The sequence below is a fragment of the Sinocyclocheilus grahami genome, unplaced genomic scaffold (genome assembly GCF_001515645.1).
Source record: "Sinocyclocheilus grahami isolate Dianchi unplaced genomic scaffold, SAMN03320097.WGS_v1.1 scaffold10.1, whole genome shotgun sequence".
NCBI lineage: Eukaryota > Metazoa > Chordata > Actinopteri > Cypriniformes > Cyprinidae > Sinocyclocheilus > Sinocyclocheilus grahami.
The window spans coordinates 2,019,186-2,035,432 of NW_015505189.1; the positions used below are offsets into that span (position 1 = coordinate 2,019,186).

Here is a 16,247-nt window from a genome sequence, read left to right on the forward strand (position 1 = left end):
TATAAAACTTTTGAATGATAGTGTATATAATGGCAACCATCTATAAAGTTGACAATAAGAGCAGCTGTGTTAAATGAGACTGATCTGCCAGTACCTAGACTTAGCAAGGATGCTCTTGATTTGTTCCACTTTACGATGTCTGGTCTCCATTTCCTGAGGGCTAAGGGGCTCCTCTGGATCCAGGTCCACATAACGCTCAGGGATGGCCACCTTTTGTGGCTTTGCAAGCTATACAGGCATTGAGACCAAACACACACCATCAATCATTTAATTCTGAAATCTAAGGTCCAATCATTTAAGTTTTAAATGATTATATTATATATGTAATTTTTTGTTCTATTAAAATAAAAAGCCTACATTTTTTTATAATATGAAATGATCAAAGGCAAAATAATGTAACATGTTTTAACATTCAACAATACTTCATAACTGAGATTTGCCCTTTAAACTCAGGATAGTTGGACTGAAAATTCTGTCAGCATTTATTCTCTCTCATGTGATTTCAAACCTGCATGACTTTCATTCAAAAATTGAGAATTTAGGCAGTTTTAAGTACGGACAGGACTGAATTTCTAATGCATATTTTCTCCATAAAACAAAAGTGCATGGTGACTGAGGCTTTTCTGTTCCACACAACAAGGAAATTATGTCAGACTCTTTTTTTTTTTTAACTATCCCTTTAAGCAGTAGTGTTACCTCTTTGCTGAGATCTAGCTGGTAGTCCAGAGGCTCCAGATCCAGTTCTCTCATGGGTGTGCTGCTCAGGGTGAGCCATTCGTCTGAGTGAGAGCGCTGTCTCTCTTTGTGCTCGACTGGTCTCTCTTCACCCTGCACGGCCCGCTCAAGAAGATGCAAATCAAAGTCCTGCTCTCTCCTCCACTGAAGGCACACAAACACACAGAGCCCTGAGATGGCGATCTTGACCTCAGACACATCCAACTCAGGAAATCTAAATTTTATATTTTGGTTCTGAAATGGTCTTCTCCTGATTTGCAGGACAGGTAAAGTGTAGAATAACATTTCCAGTTACACTAGGACAGATGTGACAGATTTAACTAAGAGAGTGTTTTTTGCTTTCAAAACCCTCTGAATCACATGTGTAGTACACATAGTATTGAAGCCAAAATGACCTCTGTGCTCCACATATCAGCTTACATCCAACATTATTTTTTTTACATGAAATAAACATTTTAAAGAGGACAGCCCTGCACATAAACAACACACAAAACTGGGTTAAACTGCAACCTTGAGCGTAATGGTATATTGTCCCAGTGCGCTCCTGTACCTCTGTACCACGCACAAGTGATTGGACTGATTGTGTGTGAAGTGTCTCATGTTCAAGCTCTCAAACCGTAGCGTACAGCACTCCTGCAAACCAAGAAAGATGCAATAAAAAGCTCCATCTGTGACTTCATTTACATGCTTCATTCCCAGGCTTTATTGTGCTTACTGGAAAGAAAATAAACCAGTGTGTCGTGAAATAAACTGAGGTTTCACATTCACAGTAGAGAGAAAAAGAACAATTGTCTTTTACTTATTTTTTTTACTAGCAAAGTATTTATTTTTATGTGCAAAAATCTACATAAATGATAAAGAAAGCAGAGCTGTGCAATTATTTTCTTTTTGCAAATTATGCTACAATCATATCATATCATACAATTATATCATTATGAACGTACAGTACAGTAGAGTGATTAAAGAAAAACATGCTCAGTAAGTAGTACAATTATAAACAAGTCATTCATACATTACCCAGGCCATTCATTGTGTACACATTCAACACATTTTGGTAAAACAAGGAGTAAAATTATAAAAGTATTTATTTAAAAAAACTGGATAAGCTAAATTGGATTTTAATGTCCATTCAATTAATGAATAAAAAACTAAATTATCATTTATTCTGTGCACTCAAATCAGACCCAAATCGCAGGGGAAAAAATTATTTTGTGAGTTTTGTAAGACTTATTATTAGAAAGCCGAATGTGAAAAGTGAAACTGGGTGAAATTAGTGTAAAACAAAAGAATAAATGAGTGAGGTAAGCACAACAGAGTCTGGTTTCACACTTCAGTTATGCTATAATTATTGCGGTTGAGTGAGGAACAGCTAAAAGGTTTGAGAGCTTGTGCTTGAAATTTAGTTTAGTTTATGAGCCCACTAATACAGCAGACCCCATAACTTTGAGCATTAGGTTATTGTTATAGAGAGGTTAAAAGAGCATTTTGATGTTAGTGTTGGGTTTTGCCTATTCAAAGACCCGCAAGTAAAAGCACACTACTTTGATTCACTATCCCAGATGAACAAGGGAGCTGCTCCCTTAAGGATCTATATCCCAAGGTTAAAATTAAACACTCAAACAAGTCATTAGAACATTTTGAAACTACATTAAGTGTGTAATGAAAATCAGTAGCATATCAACTTTCCTTATTAATCCTTTAAACACATTAGTCCATGTCTTTCATTAGCAAATAGCATAACTCCCACCTGTTCTTATCGAGCAACCTATCAGTGTGGCCCAACAACATGTAATAAAATCTCTCACGTCTCCTTCAACACATCCAACATATCCACTTACCTGCGGCAGACACTACTTCAGTGAAATGCTGATCGTGTTAACACCAAATCTTACAGTTCTCCATCAAAACAGTGTAAATAGCTGAATGTGCATTTATGTCAAGGCGATAGCTCTCTCTGGAGGATAATGTGTCATTGTGCTCTAACATACTGATCCCAGGTCTCCAGACACAGGTCTGGATGTGGAGGAGGAGGAGGCACGAGATGAGGATGCCTGCCACTCGCCCTGGCTGAGCGTTCTCTTGCGCTCCCGTACGAGAGCCTTTTGGTGACGCTTCATCCTCTCCAGCTGCTCTTCGGCGCTCATGCGGCCGCGCTGCTGTACGGGCTCCCCAGAGTACAGCCGCTCCAAGGCACTCTTTGGTCTCTCCTAGGAGACACCAGTGGACGTGTTAATAATGCTGAAACAAACAGCACCAAAGAACAGTGTTGAGAGAGAAATTTGCAACAATTTGCAAAAGGGAGGAGAAGAAGGAAAAAGAAAAATGTAATAAAGAGAGACTGAACCATCTAGGACTCAATCAATATTCACTAGATGTCTGTCTATGCCTATACTATATTCTTATTGTTCACTTGCAATTAACTTATTAAATTAAAAAGAAATTAACTTTTATTCAGTAAGGATGCAATTAAATTTATCAAAATATTTCTTTCAAATAAATACTGTTCTTTTGACCTTTCTATTTATCAAAAAACCCTGAAAAAATATATCATGGTTTTCTTTTTCTTTTCAACATTGATTTTAAAAAGAAAAATTTCTTAAGCACCAAATCAGCATTAGAAAACATTAGAAATGATTTCTGAAGGATCATGTGACACTGAAGACTGGAGTAATGGCTGTTAATTCAGCTTTGCCACCAGAGGAATAAATTAGATTTAAATAGAAAACTGTTACTTTAAATTGTAATAATACTTTCGAATTGTAATATTTTTACTATATTTTGATCAAATAAATGCATAAGAGACTCCTTTCAAAAACATTAAAAATAAATCTTACTGACCCCCAAAATTTTAAATAGTTGTGTACATTTAATCATAATATATTATGTATATTTCATATAGCTAAATATATTTGTAACTAATTGAATGTAATTTCATTGTTTTTGAATTAAGTGTGTTATTATTAATGTGTGTAAAACAGTCAGTCAGAAAGAGAGAGGCAGAAGGAAAAATAAACAAAATATCAGGAATAGAGGAGTTCATTTTGAAGCTCTGCTGTGCTCATTTCTGTTAACATTTTCTGCATGAATTCATCAGGGTGGGAGACACACACTGTGTTCACAGTCTGCATGGCAACACTACCGCAGTAATTCATTCGCAAAATACAGTCTGGTCCAAGCCCACACTGGCTGCTTTTATTTCATGTGCTCAGCGGTTTGTACTGCTGCTGCATCTAATCAACCTGCTGCATGTCAGCTCTGCCAAAACAAACTATGACGGACCCTTTATGTCCCCCTGCCTCTCAAGAGACACTTTCAGGACTTGTTTGGCTTCCTACCTTCAAGCTTGTGGTGGTGAGTCCTCTTCTGAGTGTGACAAACGATGAAATGTTTGATGACTGGTTCAGTCTTGAAGATGAGCCTGTCAAACCTAACAGATGTCGAACTGGATTAGACAAATCTTTAAGGGTTTCTTAGAAAATCCTTTCTAAAATTCTGAGCTGAAAGTTCATATTTTCAAACATTTTTTTTGCATCCCACTGAGCAGCCTGATGTCACGTTCACACTTGGTACGCTTGCTTAATTCAGCTACAGTATCGGCAATTTTGGTCATGTGGACTCTCTTAAAGCACACATTTTACTAGTTTTAATATGTCTACAATGTCCAGCAGTATAAAGACTACTGTTCATAAGTTTGAGGTCTGTAAGATTAATTTTTTTGAAAGAAGTCTCCTACTGTATGTTTACCAAGGCTGCATTTACTTGATCAAAAATACAGAAAAAAATCCCTCAAGGAATTTTAAGCTGAATTTTCAGTAGCCATTACTCTAGTCTTCAGTGTCATATGATTCAGAAATCGTTCTAATATGCTAATTTTGGGCTTAAGAAATATTTCTGATAATTAATGTTGAAAATAGTTGCGCTGCTTAATTTTTTGTGGAAACCGAGATGCATATTTTTCAGTATTCTTCAATGAAATTAAAGTCCAAAATAAATTTTACTGAATTTAATTTTACTATCACTTTTGATCAATTTAATGCGTCCTTACTGAATAAAAGTATTAATATATTTTTAAAAAATCATACTGACCCCAAAATTTTGAACAGTAGTGCATCAAGGGAAAATTCTGTAATTTTTTCTAAAAGTCATGAAACCACAGCATCATTTCAATTTCAAATTATGTACAGTTTTGTGTTAAACAGCATTCTGTGATAAAAATTATGGTGGTAGAAGTTATATTTTTGCCATTTTTGGCTCCTTTGTAATGTTTAGGCTAAATTCACAGCTTCTTATACAGCCAAAACGCACAAAATTAAATAATATTTCCACACTTGCAGAAGTTGCATGTCAAAATGTATGCTCCCATTGGGAATGATGGACATTAGGAAGTCCCTCCACAAGCTACAAGGAAAATATACAAAATAATTAGCCATTTACTAGCGGACTGTTTTCACATCATCAATAAACTGTACTGTGGTTTACATGAACCAAACTTTGCATCCTCCTTTTCAATCGAGTGCTGTACACTAGTGAGGGCCCGAGTCTGTGAATCTGAGACTGTGGCTGTCATGTATGGGTCTGTATATACCTCTGTTTGGTAAAGTTTGGTAGGCACTATCACGGCTCAAGCCCCCAATTTGTCCACCAACTCCCAGTAGTTCAGGCTCACTCAGGAACGCTCGTATCTCAACCTGGAGACCCAGGAAAATAGAGTTCAGAACTATATTGACATTTTACCATATACACAGATGAAAACTGTCTGTATCTGAGTACCACTGAGTGGCACAAACCTTATGATCTCCATTAGTGTACTGCCCAAACTCACGATCACGCTTCCGCTCATCAGACTGTCGTTTAAGGCCCCGGACTGATGTGTGGCGGATGACAGAGGTTTCTTTGGGGAGAGGGGGCACAGCCGGGGGGTGTTCATCTGGACTGTAGAGGTGAGGGAGAGGGGGTCTGGGTGGAGCATCCTCTTCAGACTGTATTGTGTAAACATGAAATTTCAATAAATACAGATAAATGAACTGAAGGAGTATCTTGATTACTTTGTTTCACTCACTCACCCATTTTGGCTTGTGCGCTGAATGTGAGAGCTGCAAGGGCTGCTGGGTAGACTGCACTGGGCTGAGATGGGGGCTGGGCTGAGCAGCTTTCAGTTCACCCATGGATGGGCTTGCAGTGAGAGAAGGCACTGTGGACAATGACGCTGAAGGCACAAGTTTTCTCTCTGGGTCAGGCAATTATTCCACCGGTTGACATCATAAGGGCAAAAAAAAACATGCATGATTATCAGTTGCATGTGGATGCAGTTAGCAGAGTTGCATGTGGTGTTGTTTGACCTCGGTCTGTGTTCCAGTGCATGGGGGTGATGGCAGGCAGGGGCTCGCTCTCACCTGGATTCCGAACAGAGTCAATGGTCACTTTGTAGTTGGCTTTACTGGAGCTTAGGCCTGCAAGCACATCCTCGATCCGCCACAGCTCCTTCCTCAGCTGACATTTCTCCTGCTGCACAGTAGCACAGAATTTAATCATTTTTACTCATTTTGAATTAAATAAAACAGAAATAACTGAATAAAAAAGTAAACATAAGAGACTGGAACAGGAAGGAACAGAATACAAGTATGCATACTTCAGTATTTAAGTAAATGTAATTTATTTAGAAAAAGTAATATAATTATGCAATTATATAAAACTCAATATATTATCAGATACACCAACATGCATCTAAATTAAGTTAAAGTGTAAAAATTAATATCATGTATAATATTACATGTAATATATAAAAATCAGAATATAGAAATGTAACATTATGCTTGAGAATAAATTTTTCTTTATTTCATTACATTCATGTGTATAGAATGCTAAAAATGAGTGTCTGTCTATCAGTATTTAATATAATGTAATGTAATATAATATAATATAGAACAACAATTTCTTTAACAGAAACTAAAAGCTAAAAATGAGAGTAGAACAGAATAGAACAGAAGTAACTTCATACAACTGCGATCACTCTTAAAAAAATATGACAACCCTGAGGCTTGTCTTTGATTTTCTAAGAGGCTAATTTAGAGCTCAAAGGGGCACCGAAGAAAGGATAGGATTTTCTCTTATTTGTATTTTCAGAACAAGCCATAATTTATTGACTGTGTCTGTGTGTGCTCTCACACAAACACTTGAGAAATCAATAATCTTAGACACTCTATGCCTTGTTCTTACTGCTCTATCACGCTGATCAAAAACTGACATTAGATCTTCACTCCGGCTCCGAGAGCTCCATATCTCTTTCATCACTTTGTTCTTTCTCTATCAATTACCGGACTGAGAGGTGCATGCTGAATAGAAAAGGAGGCTGACACGGTTTAACATCTTCTGATACGCTCTGCCGCTTAAACAGTATTGATACTTTAGTTTGGAAGCATGCATTAAAGAGATAAAAGCTGAAATACAATTTTGAGCTTGAGTAAAGAAAGACTTCTGTCCTCCATTTTAGATTTAAAAAAGAAAGAGTTCAAACAGCTGGGTCTCATTTTTCGACTTCTTTCTCTGGTTCTGACCTGAGAGAGAGCACTGTGGGTCTTCTGGTCTTGAAGGGCTGAACGCAGTCTGTCCACATCTCTCTCCAATTGGCTGTACTCTGCCCAAGTGTTCTCCATCTCCTGTTTAACACAGAACAAGCCTCAATACGAGTGGAATGAGCTGATATTAGTGTTGCATTAATACTCATTCCCAGCCTAATGTGATTTTAGTATTTCATGGACGTTTCATGGAGTCTTCTACGAGTATATTAACACAGGTATGTGTCCTCACCGTGGACACTTGTGAGATGTCCGCCCTGATGTGGACCACGTCCTCCCGTAACAGCTTCTGTTGATAGGCGATCTTCTCTGCATGGGCGGGCTGATCCTGGTACTGCTCCATCTGCTGATGGGAAACATCCAGAACTGACTCAAGCTTGTCCTAGATTTGGGTGAGAAACAGAAGATGATCCAGATGAAGTAGTTAGAAGAAAAAAAAACCTAGCACTAGGGACCAAGACATCAGGTTGGACACTAGGGCTGCACAATTGTTCAAAGATTATGATTGTCATCTTCTGTGATTAACTAATTCTGAAAACAGCATTCCACTGAGGTCTTAATTTTGCTTTATGTAGTAACATCTAAATTACACATCTAAAACTGGTTATATTCAAGTCAAAAATGTGTGTATTGTGGTGAAATGGATCTGATTGTATTGGGTTACAACAGTAATTTTAAAGGGTTAGATAAAGTAGAAATAGATCTTCAAGCTAACAATGGCACAATACCACTTTTCACTGTGAGTGCAATATGCAAGCGACTGACATGACAAACCACATTTTATCGGCAAAGTTGGAATTCAGCAGCCATTATTTTAATGGAAATTATGATACATTTTTAACAGGATTCTTTAATGAAGAGAAAGTTTAAAAAAACAGCATAGCAACTTTTTAACATTACATTTTAACATTATCTGTACAGTCACTTTGGATCAATTTGATACCTCCTTGCTAAATAAAGTATTCATTTCTTAAATAAATTAAAAAAAATTTTTTTTATAAAACTTACTGACCCCAAGCTTTTAAACAGTAATGTATACAGTATAATTGATATGAAATGACAGTTATGATTTCTGTGTAGCCCTTTTGAAAACTAAGACAACTTTTTACCATTCAGTTGATAAACAGTTCGATATCCTCAAACCCTGATTTAGAATAATGAATTTAGATAAGGAAAAAAACAAAGCACCTTATCTTCTTTGAGTGTGCGTATCCTGGCCTCCAGCTCCTGTAGGACCTTGTCTTGCTCGCATAACCTACTAAGCTTTACCTGAAGAGACAATCACAAGCAGCAATAAAACATGGTCACCAGTCATGACTGAACTGAATCCATTAAAGCATACAAACATATCAAACAGAGCGCCGACAGAATACATTCTTCCGCTATTCCATATTCAACATTTCCTACTATTGAAGATATTCATAAGCATAAACTCCATGCACCCAAGACAATTCTGGTGTCATTATTTGCCGAAACAAACAGCATTTTCTCAGTGAAAAATTAGTTAGGGTAACGTGTGCGCGTGCAGGAGAAACAGAAGCTGCAGAAGTGTCTTGTTTATAGTCTTCTTCATATTCTCCGCTCTGTTTATCATTCCCTCCAATTAATTATTAAGCTGTTATTATTTTACAGCCATATATTGTTGTTTTAACAACATTAAATATTCATCATGCAGATAAATCCACCAACAAAATTCTTATAAACTGTTAAACTGAAACAATGTTAATGATGAAAAGCTAGGGACTTCCAGATTATTTACCTCCAATCAAACGAAAAACAGTGAGAGCACTGGAATACAAAAATCAAACTGAAAAATTTAAGGCCAAAGTATAAAACTCCCATTGCATGTATTTTTCTCTTTAAATTGAGCATTGAATATAAAAAACCCTCGTCAATCATTTCAATTTCTTCTTGACACAGAGAGAGTTTGCTTCTCCCCACAGCGTGTACCACTGCCTCACTCCGATGCCTGTGTTTACTTGCACAAATTCAGGCTTGACTAACAGCTTTCTGTGAAAAGCAAACAGAGCGATGGAGAGGGGAGACAAGGGTCAGAAATTGGGCTTTAATAAATAGAGAGCAGAACTTACATCTATGTCACTTTCAGCTATTTTAACAGGCCGAGGTGGTCGATCTTTAAGCGATTCACGTCCAGTTACCTGTTGACAAAATGCAAAAGCTCATACACTTTCAAAGACATTAGCATCAACACCAAGACTAAGAAGCTGTAAGGTTGCATCGATCAAGCAACCATCAAGACTGCACAGCCTATTGACAAAGGGTTGTTGAAATCATGTAAACAAACTGTGCTTTGGCAAACTAAAAGAACAAGAATATGTCGAGATGAACAAAACAACAACAACAACAAAATAAACCAACGCTGTTTTTGGAAGCTCTGCGATGTGTTTATGTACAAACAGCAACTGGGGAATTTGGGGATAGCCGCAATGATCCACCCAAAGTGCTGCTCTTGATTTGGCAAAGTATCAATACTTTTCATCAGTGGTGAACTTGACATGAACCATGTGGGAGTGAAGCCTACGACAAGCTGTAACCCACTGAAAGACTATCATTTAGTGATAAACAGGGGTTAGCTAAAGGATACTGTATAAGTAAGAGCAGCTGTCTGGAAACGTTCACTCATTAACAGAAAACCTCAGACTCTAGGATAATTCCTTGATGCTTAATGTCATTTCATGGATGTCTTAATGTCTCCTTAACAAAATAATTAGCGCAGCCTTTACATAATGTTCACAATTGCAATGCAATTGCTATAACAATCCCTCATCAGAGCAGTATTGATATCTTACCAAAAGAACAAAATTGGGCATCCTTGGAAAAAAAACTAAAACAATTAAGCGGTCAAAATAGCACATGCACATGGGTATGACTCTACAGAGCATGTGCAAGGCACACAACCATAACGGTCCAGGGAGGATTACATCACTACAGCAGGTGAAGGCATGAAGTGGTCACATTTTGTTATGCACACGATCCTTACATTCAGACAGAATGCACTGGGTACCGAATAGATGAGAGGTTCAATACTTTTCAGGTTCAAATGAAGATACAAGGGTTTTTGTGAACTGTGGGTATAAATTTAGGCAATGTATACATCGCACACGATCCTTACATTCAGACAGAATGCACTGGGTACCGAATAGATGAGAGGTTCAATACTTTTCATCTGTTTGAAATGAAGATACAAGGGTTTTTGTGAACTGTGGGTATAAATTTAGGTAATGTATACATTTGAATGATGAATGAATAATTATAGCAAGTAATGTGCTCCATATCAAACAGGATCAGAAAAGTCTATATAAGAGCAATAAAGGCCACTGATGCCACTGCACATAGGGAAAACAATTCAGAATCAGATTCTAGCATTCATGTGACCTTCAATTGTCAAAATCTCCTCCTGTGAACCATCACTAGTCACTACATCCACGTAGTAGCCACAAAGACTTTTATTGCTAAATTGCAGCATAAAATCGTATTTTTAGCAGTAAAAGCTTAAAATCACACATTGCTCTCCGTGAATATTGACTGGTGTAAATGTATTTAATCATCGATTTCAAAATTAACTCTACACATCCTTCAGGGTTAGAGAGCAGAGCAGCTGTTATAGAGAATAAGGAGCGGGGCAAAATCAGGAAGAATGTATGCCTTGAGGAGAAAGGGGGAGAAGCTGAGAGGAGGAGGAAGGTGAAGGCAGATCCACTAGAGCCCACCTTCAGGTCTAGATACTCCAGGTCCTTCTTCAGCTTGATGTAAGTGTCATCTGCCTTTAAATGGGAAATGAAGAAAGAGGTCACATGACACATGGTTGAGAGTACAGCATGCAAGACTGAGACTGATTTTCATGCGCACTGTAAATCCAAATGCTGGTACAGTATTACACATTGTGCAAGTGCATGTAATGTGATTGACAAGTCATTCATCACTCTGAGTTATGATAATTAACATCATAGTTATTTAAAAAATATAAATAAATACACTACAGTTGAAATGTTTGCGGTAATTTTTCTTTTTAACTTTAGAAAGTATTACTTTTATTTAGCACGGATGTATTAAATTGATCCAAAGTAACAATAAAGATTTTTATAATGTTACAAAATAATGCTACAAAAGTTTTACATTTCTATGCTGTTTTTTTTTTTTTACTTTCTATTCACCACAGAATGCTGAAAATGTATCACAGTTTCCAAAAGCTACTTAAGCAACTGTTTTCAACATTGATAACAATAAGAAATGTTTGAGCAGGAAATCAGCATATTAGAATGATTTCTCTAAGGATCGTGCCACAATGAAGACTGGAATAATAGCTGCTTAAAATTCAGGTATGTCATCACCGAAATAAATTACATTTGAATTTATAATAGAAAAAAGTTATTTTAAAATGCAATAATATTTCCCAATATTACTGTTTTTACTGTACTTTTGATCAAATAAAAGATTTATCAGTTATATCTTTCAAAAACATTTAAAGAAAACCTACTGATCCCAAACTTTTGAACAGTAGTGTTCATAATACTTGTTTTTTTGTTTTGTTGCTGTTGTTCCTATTTACAACAAGCAAAATGACTGGCAATTTAGTATTTGAGAAGACCACTGAATGTCCCTAAACTTCAATCTGGACTCTAAAACTGATGCACTGTGGTAGTTTTACTTAATTGTAAAGTACAATTAAGTATTTTACAACAATGCTGTAAACTGTGTAGACTAGTAGTTATGTTTTAGTGTACAACCCTGTAACTGACAGATCTAGAGAGTGGAATGGGTCACAGCTTATGTCTTAATTCTTGGGTACTTTTCTGACTTTTCAAATCCAAAACTGCATATAAATAAGTAAACCAGTGATGTTTTCAATACGTTTTCTGTTCATGAAAACATTCAATCATGTGAATGCAGGCAAGTCAACAAGCAACATGCTGTTAACTGAGGAGCAATCTGACAATCGAAAATACAATAGTGGAAGAAACTAAAAATAAAAGTACAAATAAAAGCTAAACGTAGAAGAAAAGATCTTCAAAAACACAAAACAGGCTGTTACGTCACATTATGCAGCCCAGGCCTTAACATATTCGACTCCATGCTAACGGAGAGCTAACACCAAACCAACGCAATCATAACTAGAACCAACAGCATACGATCGTAAGATGGCCACGGTATGGGAGTTAGGGAAAGGAGGGCATGATTTGCTCAGATGGGAGGGGGGCTCAGGATGGGCTGAGGGGAGAATGTGACCCTCTAACCTGCAAACTGGGGCCTGAGAGACCGTTGTGCTGGTTCTGCAGGTGTGTGAATGTGTCGCTGCGCACGCTGGCCATCTTGGCCCGGTGTCTCCTGAGCTGGATAAGCAGCAGGGTCAACTCCTCCAGCTGCAGGACAGCGGGGAGATGGGAGAGAAAGCACTTCAGGAGGTGACCACCAGGGCGGCGCCAAGATGAAGGTGAAATTTGGCCAATAGAAGTGGACTAAGGCGAACTGTGACTGCCAGTCTTTAACGACATAGCTCAACTCATTGTCTCAAAACCAAATAAGCAAAAATCTCCTCGTGGCCAAAATGTCATCTGCCAAGCAGATCTCCTATGTTTCCTAGGTAATTCATCTGAAAAAGTCTGCTCTCAATAGAAGTCTTACCATTTTTCCATGCAGACTAGGTGCACTGACTGTGTGCGTGATGTACCCCATTGTTGGCATGGATCTCCTCTCTATTTGTGAGGTCTGTGAAGACACAAATATACAAAGAATGGTGGCGTTTACAATGAAAATGAAGACAATCACAGTTCATTCTCAAATTCCCTCTTTTAGTTAATAGATACTGTACATTTTTAAGTAAAATAAGTAAGTCAAGTAAAAGTCAGTTTCAAAGTTTAGCACAAAACTAGGGCTCAGCAGAGCACATTTTACCCATTCATCTGTTTATCTTAGCTAAGAAACTAGTATGCTTGATTTAAAAAATGCCACAGGGCTTTGACAGTTTGACAGTTTTGCTTAACATACAGAATTCTTCATCTAGGCCTATCATAGCACCTCAAAAGGACACAAACAACAAGAGATTTAATTAACTACACATAAATTATCTTCAACCTGCTTTCTTAAAATAACATTTGTTAGCTACCAGCAGAGTAGCACTGTAGACTGTTTCCAATGCGAATCCCACGGTATTGCATTTTTGCTGTATAATAGGTTTTTTATTTAAATACAAGATCAGAAGAAAGAGACCACTGCTGAGGAGGTTTATTGGGCGCTTTGCTTAGCCTTTGGCGAACCTTATCAGCTAAACAGTCTAGATCTCCTCCACAGAGATATGCTCTACGACAACAGCAATGAAAACACTCTCTACGAAACACACAAACTCAACAGTGCTATGAAACACCCTCTAGTCTTTACGATGCATAGATAGACATCTGCAACTGGGTAGTCAACATCCCAAATCAGTGACAGTGTGTCCTGCTGTGTGATATATATAGTTTATCCAAAACCTTCTTTTAGAAAACAACATTTCTTATTCTTTTTCTAATTTTATACATGCAGTACTTATGACTTTATATTCACTGAGAGACTGCAACATCTCCAATATCTATACTTTTAAAAATGTTTGAATTACAAGTATGTGTTAAAAAAAGTCATACTGAGGAACAATTTAAACTTGAAAGCAAAAAGTGATTGAAATGCAGGAAAAAAAATTCACAAGCTTCCTAAAATAGATCGTTTCCCTATTAAATTTAATGTATATATAATTGGTAAGATTTGTAATGTTTTTGAAAGAGCTCTCTTATGTTTACCAAGGCTTTATAATTTAATATATTTTAAAATGTAATTTATATTTGTAATGACAAAGCTGAATTTTCAGCAGCCATTACTCCAGTCTTCAGTGTCACATGATCCTCCAGAAATATTTCTTATTATTGTCAATGCTGAAAACAGTTCTGTTTCATATTTTTGTGGAAACTGTCATGTTTTTTTTTCTTCTGGATTCTTTGACAAACAGAAAATTCAAACGAACTTAACATTTTCTCTTTAATCATTCTCAAATCATGCTATTCATCATGCAAAAAATACATGCAATTAAAATCAATTAATTCAATAGCAATGAATGCTATTAAAAATGCAATTAATTGGTCAATTGTTTAGTTATGCTGATAATATAACAGGTAACAAAACAATAATGAAAGCATTTTCACTAACATCTTAGATTTTTAAGTTGTGCTGTATATTCTTTGTGGTATCACTGCACATTGATTGAAGGTCTGTTTTTTCTTTCTATCTGGTTTTTGACAGCTTCTGTGAATCTTTCTGTTGGAGGCATGTAATTAGTGAGTTCACACGAGTCCTGACGTATGCAGAGCAGAAATGGTAGTGACAGTATGTTAACTTGTAAGAGGCACAGAGTCTTCTGTGACTGCTGCGTGTGAATGTGGCACTGGGAGCGGCGCTCTCATGTGGGTGGTGTAGCTGGCAGATACTACTATTTGTCACACAAGCATTTTCAGCAACACACATAAACAAAAACGTTCTCTTTTAACACACCCTCTGCACCTGGGAGTCAAGCCCTGAGTGAAGACTGTGTGAATCCTGTCACAAAGTCCAAATCAAAGCTTGAGTAAAGGGAAACTCGGTTTTCCCATAACCCTTAACGCTTTTGGTGGTCTACACTTCTGTGGTCTGAACAAAGAGAAGAACTCACCACAACTAATTTAAAATTGTGAGATTATGTGAACTGCTCCACGTTCCCTACCTTTGAGATCTGGGAACATATTCCTCTGGGAGAACCCAAACTGGGAGTGTCCACGGTGGCAAAGTCATCCAGTGGGCGTACCATCACCCTGTCGGCGGGCATGTGGGGCCTGCGTGGGGACAAGGACCTGGAGGGGTGGCCGGGTGGGGGTATGTCACATGGTGATGGGGGCACAGATATGGATCGTGGCATTTCCAGAGTAACTCTGAAGGCAGACGTGTCCATGTAGTCAGGCCCGGTGTAGATTGGTGCAGTGGGGCTTCCATGGCGGAACTGTTGGCGCTGCTGCCACTCATACAGCTGCCACACCATGCCCTCTTTAGTGGCCAAGCGCTCGTCAGTGGACATACAGAAGTGACTAAGACGGTCATGGGCATACTTATAGTCACTAGGCAGGTTATGGGGCACTGGTGGGGAACTGCCTCCGGAGTGGTGGCGAGTGGTCTTTGGCAACGACTGGTACGTCTCCATCATGACGGACTTAGGCTGGAGAGGTGGTGTCCGTCTGGGTAGGGTGTACTCAGCAGTGGCATGGCTGTTATTTTGTAAAAAGTTATTTTACTGTTAATATTCTGTCCTTCTCACTTCTCAGTTCTTTTTATTCTGAACTGAGCTGCAAATGTATTATTGTTATTATTATTAATCCCAAACAACAATAATAACTAATATATTAACTATTATACAAATAATAATAATAGTTATTATTATACTAACAAACTAATAAAAGGGAAACATATATATTATTAATATATATATATATATATATATATATATATTATTATTATTATTATTAATTTAATTATAATTAATAAATGTTTATTATTTTATAGATATAAATTTAAGTGAAAAAACTTTAAAGGTGCTATGCAGAAACACCAAATGCAGATATGCCTCATAGGCTTTTATTGCAAGTGCAATAGTGCAAATGTGATTACTGGGTGGTTTTTACAAAAATAACTAGGAGTTTAAAAAAAAACTGCAATAACCAGAATGCTGTTGCTAGAACACAAAACATTCCCTTTAATATTTAGTGTGTTTACATCATAACCACTAGTGGGAGCTCCTTCATAAGAAGAAACTATATGTGAACTGAACCCTACAATGGCTTGAGTTCCCAATGTTACATCATTTAATTAGAGTATTACACACAACCCTGTATGGTTTCCTAACATTTCCCCCCCCCCCCCCGTCCG

The 16,247-nt window shown here is 37.3% G+C and overlaps 1 protein-coding gene across 1 annotated transcript in view; it reads right to left on the minus strand.

The window, feature by feature from the left end:
* plekha7b (pleckstrin homology domain containing, family A member 7b) overlaps positions 1-16,247 on the minus strand; it is a 113,546-nt gene that overhangs the window by 5,199 nt on the left and 92,100 nt on the right. Inside the window, exons 10-25 of the mRNA XM_016284288.1 lie at positions 15,055-15,589; positions 12,954-13,037; positions 12,566-12,691; positions 11,042-11,095; positions 9,401-9,469; positions 8,499-8,579; positions 7,543-7,692; positions 7,290-7,391; positions 6,075-6,240; positions 5,799-5,962; positions 5,523-5,714; positions 5,321-5,423; positions 4,071-4,162; positions 2,724-2,942; positions 697-879; positions 95-228 (exon numbers count right to left, since the gene is read on the minus strand). Coding sequence (XP_016139774.1) covers positions 95-228; positions 697-879; positions 2,724-2,942; positions 4,071-4,162; positions 5,321-5,423; positions 5,523-5,714; positions 5,799-5,962; positions 6,075-6,240; positions 7,290-7,391; positions 7,543-7,692; positions 8,499-8,579; positions 9,401-9,469; positions 11,042-11,095; positions 12,566-12,691; positions 12,954-13,037; positions 15,055-15,589 — 2,454 coding nt within the window. The remainder of the gene's footprint in view (positions 1-94; positions 229-696; positions 880-2,723; positions 2,943-4,070; positions 4,163-5,320; positions 5,424-5,522; positions 5,715-5,798; positions 5,963-6,074; positions 6,241-7,289; positions 7,392-7,542; positions 7,693-8,498; positions 8,580-9,400; positions 9,470-11,041; positions 11,096-12,565; positions 12,692-12,953; positions 13,038-15,054; positions 15,590-16,247) is intronic.